Below are 24,329 nucleotides of genomic sequence, written 5' to 3' on the forward strand. Positions count from 1 at the left end.
CTTGCTATCATATAAGCCAGACCATTCATATGACGTTGTTCTCTCTCTCTCTCTCTCTCTCTCTCTCTCTCTCTATATATATATATATATATATATCTAAGTAGTAGAGCAGTGCCAACGAATAACACACACCAACACCAACTTGGTGACCTTGCCAATTCCAAGGAGTAGTCAATACTTATAGAGCTTAGAGTTAGAGTTAGATAGAGATCTAGATAGAGAGTACAAACATCAACACATATCCCAAACCGCTCACCGACTCAGATTGCACCCATCCCGGAGGAACTCTTATCTCTGCGTCTCTCTCTTAATTTTGTGTGTCATGTTGCATGATACCACCATTGTCCTATTGCTGACTGGTCTCCTCCAACCCCTATATATACTAGCATTTATTACTGCCGGCTATTAACTATCTATCACACCAGCATCACCATTTCCATTTCAAAAACTTTGTTTAAGCTAGATCCATATTCTCCTAGAAACAGACAAACTGCGATCTCCCACTTCCCTAGTTCCCACACCCACCATTACTAAACACTATTTAACTTCCCAACCCCTCCATTAATCTGCTCTACTAAACTGTTTGTCCCTTGTTTGCTACCATAACTCCACTCACTAAACTCCTATCTTAGTTTTCCCTATCCCGATGCACTCCAATAAAAACGTACCACTACGTGCTGTGCTGCTATTTTAAAACCCCACATTCTCCTCTCTTCCTCTCCTCCAAATCTTCAGCGTTAACATGCTGCACCAGTGCAGAACCCATAGCAACGGAGGCATGGCTTTCTCTATTCTCTTCCCCATGTCGGATAAACAACCTATAGAAGAAGCCTCCAATACCCACAACTCCTTCACCTCCTCTTCTGTAGACTGTACTCTATCTCTTGGCACGCCCTCCACTCGCCACACCGACGCCATGGAGCCGAAGGCCGGCATGGCCCAGCACTCGTCCTACGTCTCCACCTTCTGCTGGGATGTGATCGCTAATTCCAACAAGCACCAGAGCATGGGATCCAGAGTATCCACTGCCGTTTCCAACGGTTCCGGATCCAATCTTGGCGCAGATCCGCACCTCCTCGCTCGCCGCTGCGCCAACTGCGACACCACCTCCACTCCTCTTTGGAGGAACGGCCCACGTGGGCCAAAGGTGCGAATATAACACTCTCTACATTTAAGCATTTAGGTTTTTTTTTTCCCCCCATTCTACGGAAAAGTGGTCGATGTTGTAAATAGCAAACGTAACAGGGTGTTATTTGCAAATCGCCCTACTATAATCCCCCTTTTTACCGGGTCAAACTCTTAATTTACGTGAACCATATGGCAATGGCATGCAGTCGCTCTGCAACGCCTGCGGGATCCGGTACAAGAAGGAAGAGAGGAGAGCTGCTGCGACGACCTCGACGGCGTCCACGTCAGCGGTAACGGCGCAGCAGTGGGGCTGCTACGGATCGACGGCAGGGAAGGCTCCATCCGTCTCGATGTACGGTGAGGATTCGTCGGCGGAAGACGGAGAGGTGCCCTACCTCTCCTGGCGGCTCAACGTCGTTCCCCCGCAGCCGTTCCCGGTTCGTGACCGGCATAGCCTGTTCCAATACAACTAGATCACAGACAGTTTTGGTCTACTGAACCGGTTTTTAGCCGGTCTCTATTTTTGTGACACCCTAATTAATATATATATCTATGTATTCATGTCATGATATTCTACTACCACTACTAGTCTATTAACCGAATACCTTTTGTTTATTAAAATTAATGTCTTCTTCTCTCCATTTCTTTTTAACTAATTACTCCTACTACTATTGTTGATATTATTCGTCTGGCTATTTGATTGATTGGATTGGGCATAATTATGATGGCTTGTAGTGATAGAAGAAGGCTATATAGAAAGGTGTTATTATAATGTGAGGTGGATGAGGCAATGGTACGTAATAGGGTTGCTCTCACGTGCCAACTCAGAGCTGTGCAGGAGTTTTGTGTCTTGTTTTGCATATAAGATTCCTCTCTCAGTACCATGAATTCCACAGCTGTCTTATTTTTTTATTTTTATTTTATTTTTATCTTATTGCAGCTGGAATTTTTGACAAATTAACATACAAAAAATTATCGATCTTAAAACATTCTACAATGATCGATGTAGACGTGGCATCAATCTGTAGGTAGGTTGGCTTGGATTGCTTTTAAGTAGGCAGAGCGGATGATCCAAATCACTTTAAATTATAGATTTCGTGCAGCTACTACTATTTTACATCAATTAGATAAAGATATATTACGTCTGAAAGTATACGTACTTCAATTATTGCCAAGGCAACTCACTATAGTATAAAAACTAGGGCGAGTTGGTACCTAACTTGATTTGTTTAATTTATATCATACCGATTCTATTTCCTTTTACAAGGATATCATTGCAAACTTTCATATAGCTCTTCTCTAGGAATGTATTCTTGCGTCAGCGTTCTTCTAATTTTGGATTCAATCACCATCATATCAATTGTATAAATAGAATTTGAGGTAGGATAGTGGAACCCATTAGTTTGCCCACTCTCGCACTACTAGATATACAAATGGTTCATCCATGCAAAGAGTTAGCTCCAGTCACATCATTGATTGCTTCACTCTTCCTTGGCACCTAAATTAAAGCCTATATATATACCATTACTAGCTAGTATTACTACTAGTAGTTTAATAGTTCTAGCTCAGAGTAGAGAAAAAGTAAGGACGAAGATGGTGAACTGGGTGGAAGCACAAAAGCCACTGATACACTTCTTCGCCAAGAAGGCCGGACTCCGGCAGCACTTAGTCGAGCTCGACTCCGACACTGCCATAAACTTTTGGATCCCGAAGGAGAAGATGGCAAAACACAAATCTATCAACGATGAAGTGGCACCGGATCAAGGGAGGAGCAAAGGGAAGGAGCCTAAGCCAGCGGTTGTGCTGGTGCATGGGTTTGCAACCGATGGCATCGTGACCTGGAATTTCCAGGTGGGAGCTTTGACGAAGGAGTATGACGTGTACGTGCCGGATTTGCTGTTCTTCGGTGGGTCCACGACGAAGTGCTCGGATAGGACTCCTGGGTTCCAAGCTGAGTGCATAATGGATGCGCTTGGGAGGCTTGGGGTGAAGAAGTGTGCGGTTGTCGGGTTTAGCTACGGTGGGTTCGTGGCGTTTAAGATGGCGGAGGCGAGGCCGGGTTTGGTCCGGTCGGTGGTCGTGTCGGGATCGTCCGTTGCCATGACCCACTCGATCAATAAGGAGACGACGGACCGGCTTGGGTTCTCGTCGTCGGCGGAGTTGCTCTTGCCCGAGACTGTGGAGGGAGTCAAGGCGTTGTTCTTGATCACGACTCATAAGGGTTGGTGGATTCCTAAGTTCTTGTATAAGGACTTCCTCAAGGTATGTTAAGTTAAGTAACTCCTAAACCAGCCAGAGAGCGAGAGAGAGAGAGTCTAAAGAAAAGTGGTTATTTTAGATATTATTTCGAATATTGAGAGACATTAAATTATTTATATTAACTCTCTGTTAACTTTAATTTAATATATTTTAGATTAAAAAAAATCGATTTTCAAATATATCATGATATAAAAGAGATGTATATTGATAAGAGAGAGTCTAAACCACTCTCTTATTAATTTTTAATCCGACAAGATAGATTTGAATTGAGCTATATTGAATACAATACTTATTGAATGGTTGTGTCTTTATATTCAAGAGATAAAGTGAAACTAATTATATTGTCGTTCGGATTTAAATTAGGAATTAGAACCGGGTATTGAAGTATTTCCCTGACTTCTAAATTTCATAATTGAGTGCATACCTTTTGCATTTATACACTTATGCTTGCATTTTGATGATTATCTATTAAAATCTGAATCATTTAATAGACAGAAAAATGAAAGCGCCCTTAATTGAGAGTACCTGTTTCATTGAAACAATAAAACATCATCACAGCATGGTGCTGGTAATTGGGCAGGTGATGTTTAAGAACAGGAAGGAGAAGCTGGAGCTATTGAAAGGGTTGTTGATCAACGATAAAGATAGCAAAATCCCAATCTTGCCGCAGGTATATATATATATATATATATGTGTGTGTGTGTGTGTGTATGTGTATATGAGCATTTGGAGCTGCATTTTTTACTTGGATCTGCTACATCTTCATCTGTTCAACCAAGTTTTTTTACTTGCATTAATTAACTGTTCATTCTCTGGCTACAAAAAGGTGCAGGAGATATGTCATGACATCTCGTCTTGACGTCTTGTTCTTTCTTAACCAGTACGATATGCAGTATTTGTTTTAGTTGTAGACATGCAATTAGATAATATTATAGTTCATTTTGACAACAGATCTGAGGAGGGTCTCCATAGTCGTCGCTCAAATAAAGGATTACTATTGATAATATTTTTAATTAGAGTATAAATAATTTAATCTAATATTTAATTATAAATTTAGAGCAGTGTTTATTAATCTAAACTAAAAAAACCCTAACTATGAACCAAATGGGGACTTAAATATTAGGATTACAAGTGTGCAAGTTATGATATATTTGGACCCTTGTGAAGGGAAATATTTTTAGGTGGGCCTCATTAATTGGTCATAGTTTTACTCATCCAACTGCCCTATTGCGTACTCTTGAGGAGGAAGTCCAACAGGTGCAAAATACTTTTAGGTCATACCATACTCGCTTCTAAAATTACTTTAATATTGGCTTTTAGCCATCTCTCTACCTATGCTTTGCTTTGCTTGTCCTACCAGCAATCATGATTTATCTCTCCTATTTAGACTAAACATAATAGTTAACCAGTGTTAGGGATTAAAAAAACACCTTGCTATATATTTTCATGACTGGAATGAGCAATTATCCTCTTTTATCCTGTTTTTTTTACTTTCTTTTCCTAGCTGTAAATAAAATATTGCTTAGATAAATTTGCAATTGTATTCTTGTCGTGCAGTCAGATATGTTAAAAAGAGATGAATACATAATATTAAATTAATGATTTCATAGCTTAAAAAGATAAAACATTAAAATGATTTTTTTTTAATATTTTCTACCTTTAGTGTTAAAGGGGCCCCCGCATGGCCTCAATATGGAATTCGGTTTTGATAAAGGCTAGCAATTTATTATCTAGTGTGACTCCAATCAACTGAAGCAAATAAATTAAAATGAAAAGCCAAGCATTCCTAACATACAGCAGAACATGATACGATTCCATGAAAGCTATATTATATCACATTGCTGCATTATGTTCATAACTCGTTTGATTAAATGGTTCATGTTTTGATTGCAGAGGATACTCCTACTGTGGGGAGAGAATGACAAGTTATTCCAGATCAAGCACGCCGAGGATATGAAAGAGTAAGTCCGCACACTAGAAATCTTTTTGGTGGGCTATTGATCACCTGAAAGAAAAAACTCTAGTCCACCAATATTTAATCCAGTACTCGAACGTTGAAAATATTGATCATCTTGCAGATTACAGTATCATCTAACAAGCAACATATCTTAGTTTTCTATACTTTTTATTTTTCCTGATATAGGCAACTGGGAGAGAAGACAGCACTTCAAAGCATAAAGAAGGCAGGCCACCTTGTTCATCTGGAGAGACCTTGTGTCTTTAACCGCCACCTTAAGGAATTCCTGGCAAATGTTCATGCTGAAGTCTCCCAAGATTGATCATATATACAATATATCTCGCAGACCTACTACTATATCTTGCAGATTAATACTGCTACTAGCTAGCTCACTATGGTCTGGCTCCAATTCACAGAATCAATCATGTAACATGGAGACTGTTGAATTGACTATTCCTCCTTCTGTGGAAGTGCTCTGTGATTTGTCGAGAGTCTTTACGTTCGTCTCATCCACCAACAGCATCACGAACGCCAGAGTTAAGGCACTAAAAAGACAGTATACGGCAAAGGTTCCTATTGAAGGAGGAGAGCTAGATTATCTGTTTGCATATAGTCATATAGATAGATAGATAGATAGATAGATACCTTTATCGCTCCACTTCAATATCGTGCCTGAGGAGATGGTAACCAACGATGATGCCAAGTAATGTGCGAAGGTTGCAAGACTACCCGCATAACTCTTAATATTGAGAGGAAGTATCTGAACTTGAAAAATAATACATTGTGAAGGCTCCGCATTGAAAAAAGGAAAACAAATAAACACTCGAAAATGAATGAATTTGGTTTTAGACTATAGCTAGTATGGGCAGTATATGATGAGTTAGAGTTTTACTACATATTAGGACAACAAATTGAATGCACCCTTTGGTAAGATAAAGTGCATTTTAGTGAAAATAAGCAGTCCTAGACCCCTTACAACTACTGGGCTGAAGACCATTCATGCCAATGATTAAAGACAACATTTTGATCATAAAAAAGAAAACCATTTGAAACTGCTACCGTCCAAATTGGACCAGCTCACTAGAATGAGGGTGTTCAATTCAGCCAGGCTATCCTTCAAGTGCTAAATATATATTTGCGTTATAATGTGACAAAACGAATTATTAAAAATACAAGGATTGAAAAATAGATACCGATAGGACGTTAATGATAATAAAAGTAAAAAGATGGGGTGGGAATAAGTGTGGGATACAAAGGAAGCCACCAATTTGTTAATTAATATTTTATTTTAATTTTGGCGCTAAGCTTAAGAACCTTCTAATAAATGAAGACTCTTCTACTCTCCGCACTCACACCCATGACCCACCGCCGCCTCCTCTCCCTCTTTCCGCAGTCCCCTTCCTCCTCTCACCACCACCGACTTCAAACCGGCCTGTGCCTTCCCTCCGCTCATCTGATCGCCCCTTATCCGCCTACGGGGAAGTCTCCGCCGCCGTCCGCCGCCATCATCCCTCTCATTGACTCCTTCGAAACTCCTAATTTCCACTGCCCAGATCCCATCCCCCTTTCCTCGGCCTCGTCGGCAGCATCATCTACCCAGATGACGACGTCACCTCTAACAGGAAGATAAGATCTAAGTTAACACAAGAGTATTTACGATTAATTTGGGCTTCTGAGTAACTAAGCCTTGACTTGAGTAGCAGAAAGCTGAAAGAATTAATCACTGTGTCAAGTAGTCTTCCAGCAGATGGTAGATGGTTGGAAGTAATAATGGTTCTGAAGATAAAAGAAAAAGGTTAGGTTATACTTCTGAAAGGATTTCCAGATCTAACAAGCACCCCATCCAATTCTGACTTAATTAATTGGAGCTCTAATAAACAATTTGAGTAAATCAGTAAATTTACATGACTGCAATTACATTGATTTGAACTACCGAAATTGGATTTCTTTTGTGTGCTATATCCTAAATTTTTCTTTCACTAGGTAATTTATTTTCTTTATTCATGAAATTCGATCACATTGATTACAGATCTAATTTGATCATATATATATATATGCGAGGATTCGTGGGCTTGCGGAATATCTGGTGCATGTTCTGGTTTCAGGTCAAAATCTTGTGTTTGTCTCATACAAAGAACATTTCAGGTAATGTTTGTTCCATACGAATTATGCAATTTATTCTAGCATCTAATCTACATCTTATCCGCATATACTCTGTCATTAAACCTATGAAGGATAGAATTTCCTTGGCATCATCGCCCTAATAGTATTTCTTTACCACAGTGGGATATTCTTCTGAGCATATCCAATGTGCTCTCGTCTTCTCCAACGTCAGTCACTAATTCTCTATAGGAGATGAAACTACTCCCTCTCCCTATATATATACACTTACACTCACAGCCATTCTAATAATTCCTTACTGCCATCTTAGAGCTACAAGCCTACAAAGATTGAAGAGAGCAACCATGGCCCATGAAAACTACGACCCATGTTTCCCAGACCAACCAGTGGTGGACATGTACCTCCCCATCTGGGCCAAGCAACCAAGTTTCCAATCCAAGCCTGCTTTTATATGGGCCAGTGACTCACCCGAAGGTATATTTTGGGCCTCCATAACCTACTCTGAGCTCAACTCATCAGTACAATGCATTGCCTCCAAGCTCCTCCATACTCTCCACAGAGGAGACACTCTACTCATCCTTTGCTCCCCGGGGCTCCGGCTCGTCCAGCTCCTCTTCGCATGTCAACGCGCCGGCCTTGTTGCCGTCCCCATCATACCGCCTGATTCTCTCTCTTTCTCTCCTTCGAACCAAGGCCCGGCTCACCACCACCTCTTCCGGGCCATTTTGCAGACAAGCCCAAAAGCTGCCGTCGCCGATACATGGTACATCACTGCCGTCACAAAGTCTAAAATTGACATGCTTAATAAGCTCCGGTGGCTACCGACCGACAAATTTGATGACAAGACATGCAACTCTCCTTATGGGGCCTATATGGGCTGTGGCCCAGAAGAAAATTATTTAATACAGTATACTTCGGGGGCCACCGGGATACCGAAGCCCGTCGTAGTTACTACCGGCGCTGCAGCCCATAACGCTCGGGCCGCAAGAAAGGCCTATGACCTCCAGCCCAGTAGTATAATTGTCTCATGGCTTCCGCAATACCATGACTGTGGCCTAATGTTCCTTCTCCTCACCGTGATCACCGGAGCGACGTGCGTTTTGACATCCCCGGCCGCCTTCTTGCGCCGACCACGCCTATGGCTTGAGCTCGTCTCCAAGTTCAAAGCCACTTGCACGCCAGTCCCTTCCTTTGCTCTACCATTAGTACTTAAAAGAGGCAATTTTAGCCATGGTAAGCTACAACTTGAGCTAGGTAGCTTGAGGAACCTTGTACTCATCAACGAGCCGATAAACGAATCTCCGGTCGTCGAGTTCGTTAAAGAATTCGCTTGCGTCGGACTTAACCTGTCATCGATCGCTCCATCTTATGGCCTCGCGGAGAACTGCACGTTCGTGTCGACGGCGTGGCGTTGGGGTACAAATTTGCCATGTTACAAGAAGCTATTGCCCTCGGCCAGGCTATCTTATGACGATGAAGAGGTACAGATCATGGTGGTACACGAGGAGACCAGCGAGCCTGTGGAGGATGGCGTCGAGGGAGAGATATGGGTGTCTTCGACGAGCAATGCGGCGGGCTACCTCGGGCATCCTTCCTTAACTCGTGAGGTATTCCATGGAAGGCCAAGAGGAGTTGCAGGGAAATGCTTCGTTCGAACTGATGATTGTGGAGTTGTCAAGGGAGAGGAGAGATATCTATACGTACTTGGTCGGACCACAGATGTGATTGGGCTCGATCATGGTCGAACCCGAGTGCACCCACATTATATCGAGACTGCAGCGTACTACACTAGCCCGAGTCATCTAAGAGGAGGTTGCATAGCTGCGTTTGGATTGGATTCGTCGAGTTCGAGCAAGAGAAGTAGTGTTCTTGTGGTGGTTGCAGAGCTGCAAGGAAGAGAGAGGGGTGTAGTGCTTGGTGTGTATAGGAGTATATGCGATGGGATAAGAGAGGGAGTGATGAAGGAAGAGGGTGTAAGAGTTGGGTGGGTTGTGTTGGTGGAAAGTGGGAGTGTCCCGAAGACGACTTCCGGGAAGTTGAAGAGGTGGGAAGCGAAGGACAAACTACTGGGTGGGAAATTTCGTGTGGTATTTGAGGTGAGAGTGGGACTAGGAGAGGAAGGGGAATCAGCTGCTTCGTGTTCTGGGAGCTCAAATCGACGATTATCGTTGCTCTCATCTCTTTAAAAAAAGTTATCAGAAATAAGGTTGTCTATTGTACCAGGATCGATTTGCCTAATAAATTTGCTAATCTTGGGAGTTTATTTGTGGTTCTATTTTTCCACAGTATAGAATACTTTTTATTATAAAACAACAAACAATTTAACAAAGAAATATTACATCGACACTACGCCACACGAGGTTGCAGAAGATCTCATGCAACAATTGGGGCAACAAAAGTGAAACAGGGGGAGATTAAACTTTCAGCTCCATCAGCTTCTCACAGCTCCCCCGCCTTCGTGTTCATCTTAGCCCCCAGATCACCAGTAGCCTGCGAAGCCCTCTCCTTCGCCTCCTCGTACTTAGCCGTCGCACTTCCAGTCATGGTGTCCTTCGCATTCTCATACGCCTCCTCGGCCTTCTTCTTCGCGCCTTCGAACGCCTTCCCCGCTGTGCCGGTGGCGTCCTTAGGTCCATAACCAAACTCGTCCTCGGCACCTTCTGCCTTGTTCTTGAGGCCATCCTTGGCTTCTTCCATCTTCTCTTTCGTCTTCATGGCGATGTCTTCGGCCTCGTCCTTCATTTGATCCTGCCCGAGTCCCAGCCCACTACCATAGTGCGTACTGCGTACATTAATGTTAGTCATGTCAATACTTAGGTATTTAGATTCTCCGTTTTGCTAGCTAATAAGATACGGTGCGAGAGGAAGAGATCAGAAACGTACTCGGTTAACTTATCCCGAGCCCAATCCGACCAAGATTCGGATTTCTCCTTGGCATCGTGCATGGCCTCGTCTTTGGCTACGTTTGTTCTATCCATGGCGTTCTCTACGGTCAAACCAGATGTTAACACTGGCTTAGGCATCCATAGAGATAAGATAACCACCAAAAGCAGCAGGCTCGCCGTGTAAGTAGCCATTAATTCTCCTCTTTGCTCTTTTTCTCGTATTTGGGTTCAGTTATGGAATGTAGAGGGTGGAAGGCTCCGTTCGATACTTATAGTAACGTAAACTTGAGACGTGGCGGTGGAGCAGTGGAACGAGGGAGACGTGGCGATGTGGGCTGGGGTAGTTATTTGAGAGACTGGCACGTTGCACGGGTATTGCCGTATTGGCCGCTTCCTTAGCTCGACCAGAGGTCGAGCATATGGCCGGGAAACCACGAAACTTTTTTTTTAGATTTTTTTTTTCATTTCACACCCTGTTTTTATATATTTATATACAGTTTACTCCTGAAAACACTCTACTCGGGTTTTAATAAAAGTGCAGGGGTTAAAATAAAAATAATTAAAAAAATAAATAAAAAGAGTATAAATTACGCTAAAACACGAGAGCCCCAATGGTCCAGAAGCCGAAAATATTAGGCTGCATCCCATGTTTTGGGCCCAGTCTTGGACCATTAAGGCCTTAGTTCTAGCCCAATGACTTACTTACTATTATTCTGGGTTTCGAAGTTTGAATTATATAGTTAGTAAGACAGGGCATCTCAATGCAAATCAATTATGCAAGCATCCAAACTATATAAATAAGTACAAGTTACAGAGATGTAACATCACATAATGACTAGCTCTGATACTCAAAGCATAGTCTTTTGACATACATACGAATATATATATATATATATGCTAGGAGGATAAAATTACAGGCTAAGGACATGGATATATCCACATGAGCACTTTGATGAAATCAGTGATATCTGATGGATCTCAGCAGAGCCCCCCGTCTTCCATGGCTTCGTTCCCTTGTGTTTCAAGTGCTTCAACCTGTCAAAGAAACCACCCCCCCCCAAAAAAAAGAACCAACCATGAGCTACCTCTGAATATATAAAGTCACCGATCTTTGCTATGTATTTTAATTGGCGGTATCGCGAAAAGGTAGATGACGATGAGTAGATGCTACGAGACAAGAGCATCTTTTAGAAAGAATAAAGTGCTACAGTTGTGATCTAAAGAGAGATCCACAAAGCCAAGGTCAAGCTGCCATCAGCTTACGTAAGAGAATCAAAAGGAGAGAAAAAAATATATATCATCTTTTAAGAAGAATAGTTTCCCGAGTCGGAGAAAGGAATGAAACAGTAACTCTAAAAATAGCAGAAGAAGAAAGAACTATTACCTCTGCTCTGGTACATAGGAAATGGCACTCGCCCTGACTCGATGTGCTTCACGTCCTCTACGAGCAGTTCATAATACCTCTTCACCTCTTCCGCAGACTTGCCGCCGACGGCACGGGCTACGTTGTGCCAGCGGTCGGGCGTGTCCTTATCGTACACCGCCAGGGCCTGCTCGAACAGCTTGTTCTGCTTCGGCGTCCATTGGGACGCCGAATTGCGTGAGGAGCTCATCGAGCACGATGCCATTGTCAAGTGGAAGCTAGACTACCTAGGAGGTATTGATGGAGAGCGGAGAGAGAGAGAGAGAGAGATGGATGAAGGCAAGGTGTTTGTTTAATCTTAAGAGCTGTTGTTGGTTTGTATGAGAAGGGTGTTTGCTGTGGTTGGTATTTATAGGGAGGAAAGGAAATCTAGAGCCAAATGGGGGTGGTAGTGAGAGGGAGAATGGTATATTTGCAAAAGGTGTAAAGGAAGAAGAGGGGAACATAAGGAATAAGGTACAACTCCTGGCCTTTGGAGAGCCACGAAGAGTGTGGAGAAGGAACAAGATTTTGTCCAGGGTAGTGGGGGGATCTTTTTATCTGTAGATTATCCATACACAGTCATGAATTTCTTTTTGTCTACGTCCTTTCTTAATTTGCCATCCTTGCCTCATTTACGTATCTTATTATCAAAACAACAGTATAATACCGAGATTTTGAGTCAAATAATTATCTAATAACTTAAATTTATAAATTAACCAACATAGCATACTAAATATCAATTTGATAGTCAGGGACCACGGAATAAAATTAAGAGAAATAATAATAAAACGTACCTCCTTTTTACTTCACAATAAAATCGACCATAACAAAAGACAGTCCTAGGAAACAGTGGCATGCCCAGCCTAGTAATGAAGCTACTCAGTTCACAAGCATGCTCTTTAAATTAATATTATTTCCGCAACCTAGTCCAAATGTTTGTTGTTTAAAATTAACTCGCTTTCTAATCTTAAGTAAACTTATGATAATGACTCATGGCAATTAGCGTGTGCCCTGCTTATCTTTTGTTGAATCTAATCACTTTTCTCTCCCACTTTTAAGGGAGTCAAAAAGTTTGAGAGGGTAACCACTATGTGTTCCTATATTTCTCAAACAAATGAGATAATAAAAGAAGAAGAAGAAGAAGGGAAAATATTGTCAAAAGAGATAGTGCATGCCATATCAACATCGATCGTGCCCTGTCAAGTAAAAATTGGCCTGGTCACTAGCTAGACAAAAGAGACAGAATAAAGCATTAAATTCAACATGTATATTCTGTGTACTTTGTAGTAATACTTACATGAGATACACTTCACTTTAAAAATCAAACTGGAATCTTTACGATGTGAATATTGATGCAATTCTTACATGTTGCAATTCCTTTATTATAGATCCGGAATTCTTATGCCACTTGATTTAAAGAGCCCTAACCCTTGGGGTCATGTCAAATCCTGATTCCCATAAGTTGATGCCTGTTTTATGTTTCCAAGCCCCTAGAATTTGCTCATCTCTTCTTGGAAATACCTATAGGCTTGCCATGGAGCTAGATATATATCCTAGTAAATCTAGCTCTAGATGCAATATGTATGATTATATTCTACAAATCGTTCTATATAAGCGACAAGCAATCTTTAGTGCATGCAATTATACAAAGTAGTTGATATAGCCTTGTTCTGATGGTACCACTGCTCGCTTTATTGGGAGAATCTAAGCCTTTTTAGGAACTACAAGTACATCAATTCAGGGAATCGTTCGATTTTTGCTATCAGGCCATTTAATTAACGAATGAGTTTGAAGGAAATAGCATTTGATTTGTGGAGTTATATAGTTGCAAAATATTCGCCTGTCCACCTTTTAGGTGTCAGAAATGAAGTATATATTGCCCATGCAAGATAGAATTAATCCTTTGCCTTGAAAGATATGCATGAAAAGGCTTCTATTTCTTCTTTTCTTTTCTTTCTTTTTTTTACTTTTGATCATGCAGTTAATATAAAGTATTAAGTAGGGCAACCCATCTAACTTTTTTCATTAGTACGCACAAACCAAATATAGTTAATATGCGAAACAGATTTCTATGACAATAAAGGCCAATATTGAGTTCAATAATTCTTATTCTCGTTGAGAAACAAGCACAGTAGCTAGAAGTAGTAGCCATTAATTAGTTTCCATGGCATAGGTTTATATAATTTACATCGAAACTTAGATGCGAGAGGAGATATAAGAAGGCTTTCCATAAGATCAGAGGTATCTAATCTTATAATTACAGAGCACATCAACTTCAATCCCAGGCACTGACAGAAGCAGTAACCAAATCCACACAATGCACTTGTAGCTTTTCTTCTGTATAGCTTCAGATGCTTCACGTCCCTGCCAAATACATAGCAGTCATAGTTAATGCTCATTAAACATATCTACTCAGAGCCAATAAATACACGCATCTTTTAAGGCAGAAAATTAAAAGTACAACAAGCGTTTCAGTTGACTGTGGCCCTAAATAGCATGCATGCTAGTATTAGATTAAATGGGAATGTAACGGTAACACACAGAGGAGTAGTACTGAACTAGTTATACCTCTCCTCCTAGGAGTTGTACTGTGGGAATGGTACTCGGCCCGACTCGATCTTCTCGATGTCTTCGACGAGCTTCTCGTAGTGGCGTTTCACCTCGTCGGCCGACTTCCCGCCGACGGCACGAGCGACGTTGTGCCACCGGTCGGGCGTGTCCTTGTCGTAGAACGCGAGGGCCTTCTCGAACAGCTTGTTTTGCTTCTGAGTCCATTGGGAGCTCGAGTTGCGGGACGAGCTTTTCGACCCAGATGCCATTCTTTTTCGAGTTAAGGAGAAGAGGAGAAGAGCTAGTAGCTAGTGGATATGAAGGGAGGGAAAGGAGTTTTGAAACTAAAGAGGAGCTTGAGATGAGAAGGTAGTTTGCCAAGGTTGTGGCTCTTTATAAACCGAAGGCTAGGGTGTGTTGTGTTAGGTGGGCCCAGTTAAGGAATAAATTTAAGGCTACATTAAATGAGAGAAATAGCCAGTTAAGCCGGTGATCACGTAAAGAATTAAGATAGTTTTTTTTTTATATTTATATAGCAATCCAAATTGTTTGGTTTGGTGGATTATATCGGACGGTAATTAAGAGAGTTGGGATTCCATTATAGGAGATATATATATATATATATATATATATATATATATATATATATAGGAAAAAGAATCTTCACATGGGATTAAACAAAACTTTTCTATTTAGAGGAAAGCTTCAGTCTCTGAACCATATCTGTCTCCTCCCTTCAAGGAAGCGATAAGGTCAACTGGTCAACCGGATCCTGTCTGGCTGTCGACCGTAACATACAGAGATCATATGCAGCCCCGGCCGGAGGAAAGTTTTGCAGCCATATTATATAGCTCTTAAACACTTAACAACCAACGAGTTATATAGATACTGTTAGTCCTAGATTTCATGTACAACATGGGCAACTATAATCGTACATACATACGGTAAACATCCCATGCGACAGAAGAAGAAGAAGATAATAAAGATGAAAAAGGCGTACATGCTGCTTCTCCTGTGACCTAGGAAAAAGAAATTTGTTTCATTTTACGCAATTATATCCCATGACAATAACGTAAGTCGGCTATGGAATCTATCACGATTTGCGATCATGACATCATGAGGTGCTCCCTTACCCTTTATAGATGTGGAAGGCTAAGATCCACTGAAAGAAGAAGGTCCCCGCCTCCCCCATCAAGTTGAACCTTTCTTTGACAAGATTCAAGCAAATGGAAGAATTTATCCTCCCAGAGATCCTTATCATATATCTCACACAGTGATGGGCTAATGGCTGTTGATTCCTTCCCTTTTAAGATGGTATCCTTTCTCACAAGTTGTAGGAATCTATGGTGGTCTTCGCATCTAACCCCTAGCTTTTAGATCCTCCAAAAGAAATCTATATAAAGTTGTTAGGAACTAGCCGTCAGAACAGGCACTGGAGTTTTAACAACTGATCGATGTTGGGGAGGAATCTGGGAGAACAAACGGTACTTTACATAGGCAGTATATAACAATACTAAGTGGTAGATATATGGAATCTGAGAATGGAAGGCTGCTTTACCGGAGCAGTATCTCGCATTGATTGATAAGTGGTCGATACTATTGCTTATAAAGATTATCTTTTGAATGGTCAAAGATATTACGTAGATATGAAGAACGGAAACATTTGAGATAAAAGAGATGGATTTAGTTAAAGCCCATTTATTATTTAAGCCCAAACTTTTCAATTTAATTGGGCCTAGTCTTAAGGGCCTCTGTAGTTGTTGGGCTTAAATGATAAGTATGCAAAAAAAGCCCTTTTTCTACTGAAAAGGTTTTCAGAGAAGGGCTTTTGTTCTCTAATGGCGACGGAGTCGGAAGGGGAGGAAGAGACGGCGGGGAAGCTTACGGGGAGCCCACAACTCACGGTGGAAGACGACCTTCGTGAGATGGCCAAGAAGGCGGCTTGGAGCGTGAGCTCTTGCAAGCCCGGGAATGGCGTGCTCTCCCTCCGGGACGACAACATCGACACCTATTGGCAGTTATTTTCTCCTTTTCCCATTGTTTATCCAAAGAAATATCTATTGATCGTGATTAAATTACAAGATATTTTGCAGAAAGGTAGAATCTTTTTTGTTGGGTTTTCGAAAGGTCGGTCAAATGATGATGGTTTTTGATGTTTAGATCGGATGGAGCGCAGCCCCATCTCGTGAATATCCAGTTCCAGAAGAAGGTCAAGCTGCAGGTAAGGTTTTCTTTTTTTTCCCCCTTCTCTTTCTTGATGTTTAGATCGAATGGACCCATTTAGTTGGTTTTGTATGTAGTGTTCTTCTTTCTTGGTGATTAATGTGATGCAGGATTCTATTTGCAGCTTGTGGTACTCTATGTCGATTTCAAGCTCGATGAGAGCTACACGCCGAGCAAGATCTCTCTTCGGGCAGGAGATGGTTTCCACAATCTCAAGGTGGCTTCTTGTTTCTTGTGTAAGACTTTCTAGTGTGTTAGTCGAAGAGTTAAAATGGATTCTGGAGACCCTGAACATATCTAGTATGATATAATTTTCTGGAATTCATCTATGGTGATCAATTTTTTGGGCTGTTGTATTGGCATCTGATTTCATGCTTATTGCTTTTCTGAAATTTATTTTGTTTTTGTTTTTGTTTTTGTTTTTGGTGTTCTTAGGAAATAAAAACTGTGGAGCTTGTGAAGCCAGTTGGTTGGGTGCATATATCATTATCTGGAACTGATCCCCGGTATCATCTTTAATTGCAGAATTCTACTTTTATATGTGCTGGTACAATGCTAGTGAACATGGATATTCTAGCTTTTTGGATCATTTAAGCTGAACTCTTCTTTTAGCTGGAAATATTTGTGCTTGAACTTTATATCCTTCTTATCTTTAGATGTTTAGAACCACATTTTGATTATTGAGGAAAGCTCTAATTTTTATCCAACTGAGTGTGCTAAATGACGTTTATTTGAAGGAAGCACATATTTATTTTTATGAGTGGTAGCATGAAGAGAGCTTCTTAGTTAATCACAAGTCTGAACCAAGACAGCATTTGGCTCAATTGCTCAAATATATGTGTCTGCAGTAGACAAACTCATGGGACACAACATTGGATGAAACAAAGATTAATTGTATCACTTTTGCAATGTATACCTCATAGAACCCTTTACATCTCTGTATGTATCATGTACATTCTAGACTGTAGGAACAGACTCAAGCCTCATTATTACTGCTACATATCCTTGGTGTTGTATGAGATCTTATCTTCTTATTTACTAAATCATAAGTTGGACTTCAATAGGAGAGGTTAATCTTGAAGCTACCTTGATGATGGCATGTGATCATAAAACTGATTAATTTCCCCCTATCCATTTAGTAAGTTCTTAAAGGATTTCACATTTTGGCTGCCTGCTGTAAAATGACTTGGTCTAGTCTGTGAGAAGAGATAATCATGTAATTAATGGATCTTTTTTTTATCAGAACAAAACATTATCTTTATTTTTGTTCTATCTTGCAGGGAGACATTCATTCACACCTTTATGCTCCAACTTGCCGTGCTGTCCAATCACCTGAATGGGAGGGACACTCATGTGCGCCAGATTAAAATATATGGGCCTCGACCGTAAGTCAAAGTTTATTTGGTATTTTTTTTCTGTAAGTTTATGAATTTTCAGACTGAGTCTTCTCTTCTTGTGGTCTGTTACAGGAACCCTGTTCCTCATCAACCATTTCATTTTACTTCAAGAGAGTTTACCACCTACTCAACTCTTAGGTAGTGGTTACAGGCATCAGTTACCTGAAGAGCCTTCAAATAGGGCCATGACAAGTATAAGTAGGACTTGTGGTGCGAAGATATCTTTAGCCACAAGATTCTACTATAAGCAAGCAGTTTGTCCTCATCTCTAACTAGTCCATAACTGACATGCTATAATAGAACTTGATAAACATGGTAATTTTTTATAAAACAGAGGTCCTCTCATTTGAGTATGCATGGTCATTCTATGTACAGAGGCAATTCTTGGTGATCTACAGCTTGTAATGTGGCCTTTTCTGTTGGTTGTGTTGATATAATGGTAAATATATTTTCACTGTAGCTATACTCTATGAGTCTTTAACATTGACTATTATTTGACTTGCAATAACTCTTAAGGCTATGTTTATTTGGTCTAACTAAACCAAGTTTATGACATCTTACATATTAGAATACCTATCTATGGCTTAAACTTTTTTGGAAAGGCTGGCTGGAATAAGGTATGAAGTATGAACGTATAAGAGTGGTGATAGGATTTGAATTTCTTGTTTTTCTTCTTAATTTGGTTAAAGAATTCATATAACAATTTGTTAATATACAGAGCAGATCTGTAGATTACAATTTTCAGCATCAAAGTTTTCTTTTGTGAATCAATAGATTTGACTATTCATTATCTATGTGCTAAACTTCTAATAGTAATCTCCTTTGATGAATTCATTCAACCGCTTCACTTCCTCATGCTGCTGCTCTACAATTGCTCGGACAACATCTACAATAGAAATCATGCCTACTACCTTCTGATCTATAACAGGGACATGTCGGATATGTTTGTCTGTCAATTCCAAATAACAAAATCATCACCCTCTGCATTGCTTGTTTAATTGATGATCAATGTAATAGATAGGTATAGAAATAATCAAGGTTACCTGTCATTAGCTCCATTGCTTGGAGAACTTTTGTATCAGAGGAAACTGCAATAAGCTTGTTCTGTAATCCAGTTTGAAATAAGCATAAGGAAAATAAAATCTCAAACTTTGTTATCCAATTCAAAAGATATGGAACTTTTTTAAGTGCAAAAATTCACCTCTTCTGTCATAATTTCTCCGACGCTTGTGATTTTGGAGGATCTTCCTTGCACTATGATCTTTTGGAGATAATCTGCACCAGTTTTAATTTAGAACATCAGATAGGCCAGTGGCTTCTTGCTGAGCCAGAATCAGAGTATATGTTGGTTAACCTTTAATATTTTGCACAAGCTTTACACTTATATATAACCAATTGGACTGCAGAGAATCATCACTAGGTAAGTACATTTATAATCTCCATTAGTTTCATTACTATCAATTGCTTCAATATTTGTTTTACTGTTCTTCCAGGATACTGTTGGAATTACCTCCTTAACCAAAAAAATTTCACCAATCTTGTATGTTGCAGGATTCAATGTGCAATATTATGTAACCAAATAGATTTAAGATGTATCATAAATAAACTTTGTACAATATAATGGTATGAAACAAATTAGAATCAATCTTCTTATTTAGTGAGTACTATGAAAAGAGAAGTTAAATAATTTACAGCAGGGTGAAATGAATATTACCTCTCTCAGTCACAATTCCTGCAAGCAATTTTTGTTCCCCTGGTTTAATAACAACCAGAGCTCCAATATGATGTTGTGTCATCTGCAAATTAGATATTCCTTGGTCAGTATTGTTGCAGTCTGTCTTAATGCACATGCAAATCATGCCTTCTTGTTTATCTTCTTCTATTTGAAGTTGTTTACATGTTTAACTGCATCATATACTGTGTCACTGGTGTTACACCAGTATACTCTTCCAGCCTCATCCTCTCCTTTTATTTTCAAAATTTCTGCAACTGTTGTGTTCTCTAATCCTCCATATGGTATGAATGGAGTTGGAGAAGCACTCCGGAAGTGCATAATGAGGTTCAAAAAAGTGTCATTCGTGCTCATGTGCTGCAGAACTGCAGATTTAAGTCGGTTTCCATGAAAACGAATGGCTTTAGCAACTCCTTGCATCTCTTACCTGTTGGCATCAAACACATTGGCAAGATTATAGTGTTTTGTTCCATAGCTATGATAAGTCAGTTTGTAGAAAGAATTTGCATTCAAAATTGGTTGTGCTGGGAATTGCATTTCTTGTTGTTTATTTCGTTATTGGTTAGACAAAGACATGCTGCAGCAAAGGAAAATTTATACTTTCTTCTCTTCTTTTCTGGATGGTGCATTCGGTCATCTGAAGTTATTGCTTATTGAAAGATCAGTGATCTGAATTAGACAGTATATGTAACATGGTTTGTGATCTCTTTTTGCCAATTAATGTTTTCATTTGTCCGAATGATTCCAGAAAGAGGATCCTAGTATGTGGCACAAACATTTTGTTCAAAATCTCTTCCTCAGGTTGATTGTCTAAAGCTAAATTTTCAATATGGTGATTCAGAGTTGACAAGAGCTATTTAAGTCATAATACGCAATTGAAAGCATACCGTGACTGACAACAGAGGCCAATGCAGAGATTGCAGAGTGGTACTTCCTTCCCTTTGCAATTGTAATGGTTGCAGCGGCCATGGATCCTCTCCCATAGAAGTTTAAGAACTCCTATTCCTATTGCATGCAAGGCTATCCCTTACCCTGCGCACTGGAAATGGTTCCTGGCTTTGTCTTCAGAAGAAGGTAAGGAATACAAGGGTGCTAAACTTCCTTCAGCCAAGTATTGTTACTTCACCATATTAACTCTCTTGCAACCAACCTTGAGGAAGAAGCAGAAGAATCTTTTTGGAAAATTTTATGAACATAAGTATCCATGATTGTGAAATGTTACTTCATCAAAACAGAAGAGGCAGTGGATGGAGTTCTGTTCATGGTGGAACTCCTCATTAGGAGTCCAAAAATTTGATACCTTTGTTAAGATTTGTGTGAAGAGTTCTATTTAGACAAAATGGAATTATACCTCTTGGGCACATAACCTTCAAGGATAATGTTAAAACTTCTGAGTTGGGTAAGGTTCTGGTATGTCTTTATTAGAGATCTATTATGCTGGCTTGGTCTATTCTACTTTTCCAACTGTTGGTGTGAATAGACTTTTGACAGCCGACCATGGATTGAATACTTAAGTTTAAAAAAAAATACATTAAAATACGTGCAACTGTGATGAACCAAAATAGGGTAAAATATAAATTTTATCCTAATAATTATGAATATATACAAGTTCCATGAATATTCAGAACAAATACAGGATAGAGACCCATCAACAACCTAAATCCCGTCTACTCTTCCAAGTGACTCAATGCTTTTGAGTACATCCGTATTCTCTACTGCACACTCTCTCTCTCTCTCTCTCTCTCTCTCTCTCTCTCTCTCTCTCTCTCTCTCTCTCTCTCTTACAGTATAAATTATAAAAGAGAAACATATTATTCCTTCATCTTAACGGTAAAGTTCCAGTGTTGTTAGGTCATGGCCAAACATACACCTCCAACTCTGTTAGGCGAATGCCATGTACATTTTAGCCTTGCAAGCTCTCTACTTTTCCTTCCTCCAATGTCTCCATCACAATTTCCTTCAAAGCATCATCAGAAACCTGTAGTTGTTCATAAATATATAAAAGTTCTCACCAACTCTCTTCTCCCTTAACAAACTGATAGCAAACACGCACAGCTTTACTTATATAAGACAACAACACCCTAACCTGGATATCTCACTACCATTCACTTCTATTCGTCTTCAACACAACAATGGCTTTCTCCTTCTATAGTCTTCTCTTGCTCACATTGTTTGTTGCCTTCGTTACACTTCCAACTGAAGCTGCTGTAAAGAGCTACCAGTTTGATGTGAGTAGTACTTCAGTTAAGCTCTCATAGCTTTGTATCTTAACTACTCTTTACTAAAGACATTTCTCTCTCTTTATTGCAGATTGTTGTGAAAAATGTGAGTAGGCTTTGCCATGCTAAACCGATCGTCACGGTTAACGGGAGATTCCCCGGTCCGACGATCTACGCTCGCGAAGGAGATAGAGTGATCATCAACGTTACGAACTACGCGCAATACAACATGTCCATCCATTGGTATGATCATTTGGGTTAAGCTTTTAAGCATAACTTAGAAGCTTGGTAACTTGAAGGCTTATGTTGGTACGTGTTATTTAGGCATGGATTGAAGCAGTTCAGAAATGGATGGATTGATGGTCCAGCATACATAACACAGTGCCCAATCCAAACTGGTGCAAGCTACACTTATGACTTCAATGTTACTGATCAAAGAGGAACATTGTGGTGGCATGCACATATCTTGTGGTTGCGAGCCACTGTTCATGGTGCCATAGTTATCATGCCAAAGGAAGGAGTTTCTTACCCGTTTCCACAACCAAATGGAGAAGCTGAACTAGTCTTGGGTGAGTAGTTAATTAATGTCCCAATGTTAGAACACGAGTGTTAATTGATTTCTTTCAAACTTTTGGGCTAATTGATGTGATAATAAATATATACAGGAGAATGGTGGCATACGGATGTCGAAGCAATTGAGAAGCAAGGCAATATGCTTGGTTTGCCACCAAACATGTCAGATGCTCATACGATCAATGGAAAGCCAGGGCCTCTCTTTCCATGCTCTGAGAAGCGTAAGATTATTGGGTCTAAATTATAAAAAAAAATTCTCGTATATATATATATATATGTGTGTGTGTGTGTGTGTGTGTGAGAGAGAGAGAGAGAGAGAGAGATACTGAGGTTGAGTCCCACGTACGTGACTTATTTCTCATTTTTATCTCAGATACATATGCATTAGAAGTTGAATCCGGTAAGACCTACCTCCTCCGCCTCGTCAACGCTGCCCTCAACGATGAGCTCTTCTTCGCGGTCGCCGGCCACAACCTGACAGTCGTCGAGATCGACGGAGTCTACTGCAAGCCCTTTGCTACCAACGCCATACTCGTGGCCCCCGGCCAAACCACAAACGTACTTGTTACCGCCGACCGATCACCGGGCCGGTACTTCATGGCGGCCAGGCCATTCAACGACGCGGCAATTCCGGTCGACAACAAGACGGCGACTGCCATTTTACAATACAAAGGCATTCCAAATACGGTGCTACCGATCTTTCCTCAATTGCCTACATCGATTGACACAACATTTGCTAGCAACTTCCACGACAAGCTCAGGAGCCTAAATTCTCCGCAGTTTCCTGCAAATGTGCCACTCAATGTTGATAGGCATCTCTTCTACACCATTGGTCTAGGCGTCAATCCATGCACGACTTGCTTGAATGGAACTAGACTCACTGCATCACTTAACAACATCACCTTCGTCATGCCTAAAATTGGGCTACTACAAGCACATTACTTCAATATCAAGGGAGTGTTCAGGCTAGACTTCCCCGACAAGCCCTCGACGGCGTTCAACTACACCGGCGCACCGCTGACCGCCAACCTAGGCACGTCGCTCGGGACTAGACTCAGCAAGATTGCATTCAATTCGACGGTCGAATTGGTGTTGCAAGATACTAATCTTCTCGCCGCGGAGTCTCATCCCTTCCACCTTCATGGATACAACTTTTTTGTCGTCGGCAGGGGGATCGGAAATTTCGATCCGGCAAAAGATCCAGCTAAGTTTAACTTGGTTGATCCTCCGGAAAGGAACACAGTTGGAGTTCCTGCAGGCGGTTGGACTGCAATAAGATTCAAAGCTAACAATCCAGGTGAGAAAACATACACTTTAATGATCATGAACAAGAACAAGTGAATGCTAGTAATTACATTTAACTATCCTATGCTATGATCCTATCAGGTGTTTGGTTCATGCATTGCCATCTAGAGCTGCACACTACGTGGGGGCTAAAAATGGCATTTGTTGTGGAGAATGGAAACGGGCCAGAAGAGTCAATCTTACCACCTCCAAAAGATTTGCCACCTTGTTGAGTTGCAAGGAATGCAAGTGTTTGTTTTTAATCTTTTATATGTCCTGCAAAAAGTTGCAGGAAGTTTGTGGATGTGATCAAGATCCTGTACCTGATTATTATTATTTTTTTCTCTACCTCTCCAGAATGAGCTATTTGTGTTAATAAGATGCCCAATTATTTGATGGGCTGTTTGCTTTATCCCATAAATTTATTTGATTGTTAAAACTAAATCTATATATGTTTATAGGGTAGTTTTGTTACTTTATACTATTGACTCATTAATAGTATTTATTTTTAGTTATATATCAAAATTAAGGTCATAAAAAATAAATTAAGAGGCAAAGCTTCTTAATAGAGTTTGGATAACCTTACGTAGGAAAGC

The 24,329-nt window shown here is 40.4% G+C and overlaps 8 protein-coding genes across 8 annotated transcripts; 5 read left to right on the forward strand and 3 right to left on the reverse strand.

Moving 5' to 3' along the window:
• The first annotated feature begins 133 nt into the window (after window positions 1-133).
• Window positions 134-1,798, forward strand: LOC140770954 (GATA transcription factor 15-like). The gene is made up of 2 exons (XM_073112293.1): window positions 134-1,147; window positions 1,335-1,798. Exons 1-2 carry the CDS (start codon window positions 743-745, stop codon window positions 1,599-1,601), a joined length of 672 nt encoding a protein of 223 aa, XP_072968394.1. The 5' UTR covers window positions 134-742; the 3' UTR covers window positions 1,602-1,798.
• An 895-nt stretch (window positions 1,799-2,693) lies between these two features.
• On the forward strand, window positions 2,694-5,814 carry LOC140770871 (uncharacterized). Its single transcript, XM_073112186.1, has 4 exons — window positions 2,694-3,390; window positions 3,968-4,057; window positions 5,281-5,348; window positions 5,531-5,814. The coding sequence occupies exons 1-4, from the start codon at window positions 2,722-2,724 to the stop codon at window positions 5,664-5,666; spliced, it is 963 nt and encodes a 320-aa protein (XP_072968287.1). The 5' UTR covers window positions 2,694-2,721; the 3' UTR covers window positions 5,667-5,814.
• A 1,569-nt stretch (window positions 5,815-7,383) lies between these two features.
• LOC140769788 (uncharacterized) lies at window positions 7,384-9,651 on the forward strand. Its single transcript, XM_073110658.1, has 2 exons — window positions 7,384-7,489; window positions 7,628-9,651. The coding sequence occupies exon 2, from the start codon at window positions 7,810-7,812 to the stop codon at window positions 9,649-9,651; it is 1,842 nt and encodes a 613-aa protein (XP_072966759.1). The 5' UTR covers window positions 7,384-7,489; window positions 7,628-7,809.
• Window positions 9,652-9,747: 96 nt separating this feature from the next.
• LOC140771240 (uncharacterized) lies at window positions 9,748-10,559 on the reverse strand. Its single transcript, XM_073112695.1, has 2 exons — window positions 10,349-10,559; window positions 9,748-10,247 (listed from the first exon to the last, which is right to left on the reverse strand). The coding sequence occupies exons 1-2, from the start codon at window positions 10,540-10,542 to the stop codon at window positions 9,905-9,907; spliced, it is 537 nt and encodes a 178-aa protein (XP_072968796.1). The 5' UTR covers window positions 10,543-10,559; the 3' UTR covers window positions 9,748-9,904.
• A 563-nt stretch (window positions 10,560-11,122) lies between these two features.
• Window positions 11,123-12,108, reverse strand: LOC140770914 (protein RADIALIS-like 3). Its single transcript, XM_073112243.1, has 2 exons — window positions 11,735-12,108; window positions 11,123-11,385 (listed from the first exon to the last, which is right to left on the reverse strand). Exons 1-2 carry the CDS (start codon window positions 11,976-11,978, stop codon window positions 11,381-11,383), a joined length of 249 nt encoding a protein of 82 aa, XP_072968344.1. The 5' UTR covers window positions 11,979-12,108; the 3' UTR covers window positions 11,123-11,380.
• A 3,997-nt stretch (window positions 12,109-16,105) lies between these two features.
• On the forward strand, window positions 16,106-18,384 carry LOC140769530 (anaphase-promoting complex subunit 10). Its single transcript, XM_073110254.1, has 6 exons — window positions 16,106-16,322; window positions 16,466-16,526; window positions 16,653-16,745; window positions 16,964-17,034; window positions 17,809-17,913; window positions 17,998-18,384. Exons 1-6 carry the CDS (start codon window positions 16,144-16,146, stop codon window positions 18,065-18,067), a joined length of 579 nt encoding a protein of 192 aa, XP_072966355.1. The 5' UTR covers window positions 16,106-16,143; the 3' UTR covers window positions 18,068-18,384.
• Window positions 18,385-18,532: 148 nt separating this feature from the next.
• On the reverse strand, window positions 18,533-20,946 carry LOC140769529 (CBS domain-containing protein CBSX3, mitochondrial-like). Its single transcript, XM_073110253.1, has 6 exons — window positions 20,545-20,946; window positions 19,823-20,084; window positions 19,640-19,721; window positions 19,127-19,200; window positions 18,969-19,029; window positions 18,533-18,874 (listed from the first exon to the last, which is right to left on the reverse strand). Exons 2-6 carry the CDS (start codon window positions 20,075-20,077, stop codon window positions 18,732-18,734), a joined length of 615 nt encoding a protein of 204 aa, XP_072966354.1. The 5' UTR covers window positions 20,078-20,084; window positions 20,545-20,946; the 3' UTR covers window positions 18,533-18,731.
• An 806-nt stretch (window positions 20,947-21,752) lies between these two features.
• Window positions 21,753-24,145, forward strand: LOC140771278 (laccase-11-like). The gene is made up of 6 exons (XM_073112756.1): window positions 21,753-21,885; window positions 21,968-22,119; window positions 22,201-22,445; window positions 22,542-22,670; window positions 22,823-23,746; window positions 23,836-24,145. The coding sequence occupies exons 1-6, from the start codon at window positions 21,790-21,792 to the stop codon at window positions 23,964-23,966; spliced, it is 1,677 nt and encodes a 558-aa protein (XP_072968857.1). The 5' UTR covers window positions 21,753-21,789; the 3' UTR covers window positions 23,967-24,145.
• Window positions 24,146-24,329: the final 184 nt, after the last annotated feature.

The sequence above is a fragment of the Typha angustifolia genome, chromosome 11 (genome assembly GCF_048772165.1).
Source record: "Typha angustifolia cultivar Huaian chromosome 11, ASM4877216v1, whole genome shotgun sequence".
Taxonomy (NCBI): Eukaryota; Viridiplantae; Streptophyta; class Magnoliopsida; order Poales; family Typhaceae; genus Typha; species Typha angustifolia.

Coding starts and splice junctions, on each gene's coding strand:
- LOC140771240 (XM_073112695.1), bottom strand. CDS start 10,542: ATGGCTACTTACACGGCGAGCCTGCTGCTTTTGGTGGTTATCTTATCT. Junction 10,248..10,348: donor GCTCGGGATAAGTTAACCGA/GTACGTTTCTGA, acceptor TAATGTACGCAG/TACGCACTATGGTAGTGGGC.
- LOC140769788 (XM_073110658.1), top strand. CDS start 7,810: ATGGCCCATGAAAACTACGACCCATGTTTCCCAGACCAACCAGTGGTG.
- LOC140769530 (XM_073110254.1), top strand. CDS start 16,144: ATGGCGACGGAGTCGGAAGGGGAGGAAGAGACGGCGGGGAAGCTTACG. Junction 16,323..16,465: donor AACATCGACACCTATTGGCA/GTTATTTTCTCC, acceptor TTTGATGTTTAG/ATCGGATGGAGCGCAGCCCC. Junction 16,746..16,963: donor ATGGTTTCCACAATCTCAAG/GTGGCTTCTTGT, acceptor TGGTGTTCTTAG/GAAATAAAAACTGTGGAGCT.
- LOC140770954 (XM_073112293.1), top strand. CDS start 743: ATGCTGCACCAGTGCAGAACCCATAGCAACGGAGGCATGGCTTTCTCT. Junction 1,148..1,334: donor ACGGCCCACGTGGGCCAAAG/GTGCGAATATAA, acceptor AATGGCATGCAG/TCGCTCTGCAACGCCTGCGG.
- LOC140770871 (XM_073112186.1), top strand. CDS start 2,722: ATGGTGAACTGGGTGGAAGCACAAAAGCCACTGATACACTTCTTCGCC. Junction 3,391..3,967: donor TGTATAAGGACTTCCTCAAG/GTATGTTAAGTT, acceptor GTAATTGGGCAG/GTGATGTTTAAGAACAGGAA. Junction 4,058..5,280: donor AAATCCCAATCTTGCCGCAG/GTATATATATAT, acceptor TTTTGATTGCAG/AGGATACTCCTACTGTGGGG.
- LOC140769529 (XM_073110253.1), bottom strand. CDS start 20,077: ATGCAAGGAGTTGCTAAAGCCATTCGTTTTCATGGAAACCGACTTAAA. Junction 19,201..19,639: donor AGGAATTGTGACTGAGAGAG/GTAATATTCATT, acceptor AAACTGGTGCAG/ATTATCTCCAAAAGATCATA. Junction 19,030..19,126: donor GAGAAATTATGACAGAAGAG/GTGAATTTTTGC, acceptor ACTGGATTACAG/AACAAGCTTATTGCAGTTTC.
- LOC140771278 (XM_073112756.1), top strand. CDS start 21,790: ATGGCTTTCTCCTTCTATAGTCTTCTCTTGCTCACATTGTTTGTTGCC. Junction 22,120..22,200: donor TACAACATGTCCATCCATTG/GTATGATCATTT, acceptor CGTGTTATTTAG/GCATGGATTGAAGCAGTTCA. Junction 22,671..22,822: donor CTTTCCATGCTCTGAGAAGC/GTAAGATTATTG, acceptor TTTTTATCTCAG/ATACATATGCATTAGAAGTT.
- LOC140770914 (XM_073112243.1), bottom strand. CDS start 11,978: ATGGCATCGTGCTCGATGAGCTCCTCACGCAATTCGGCGTCCCAATGG.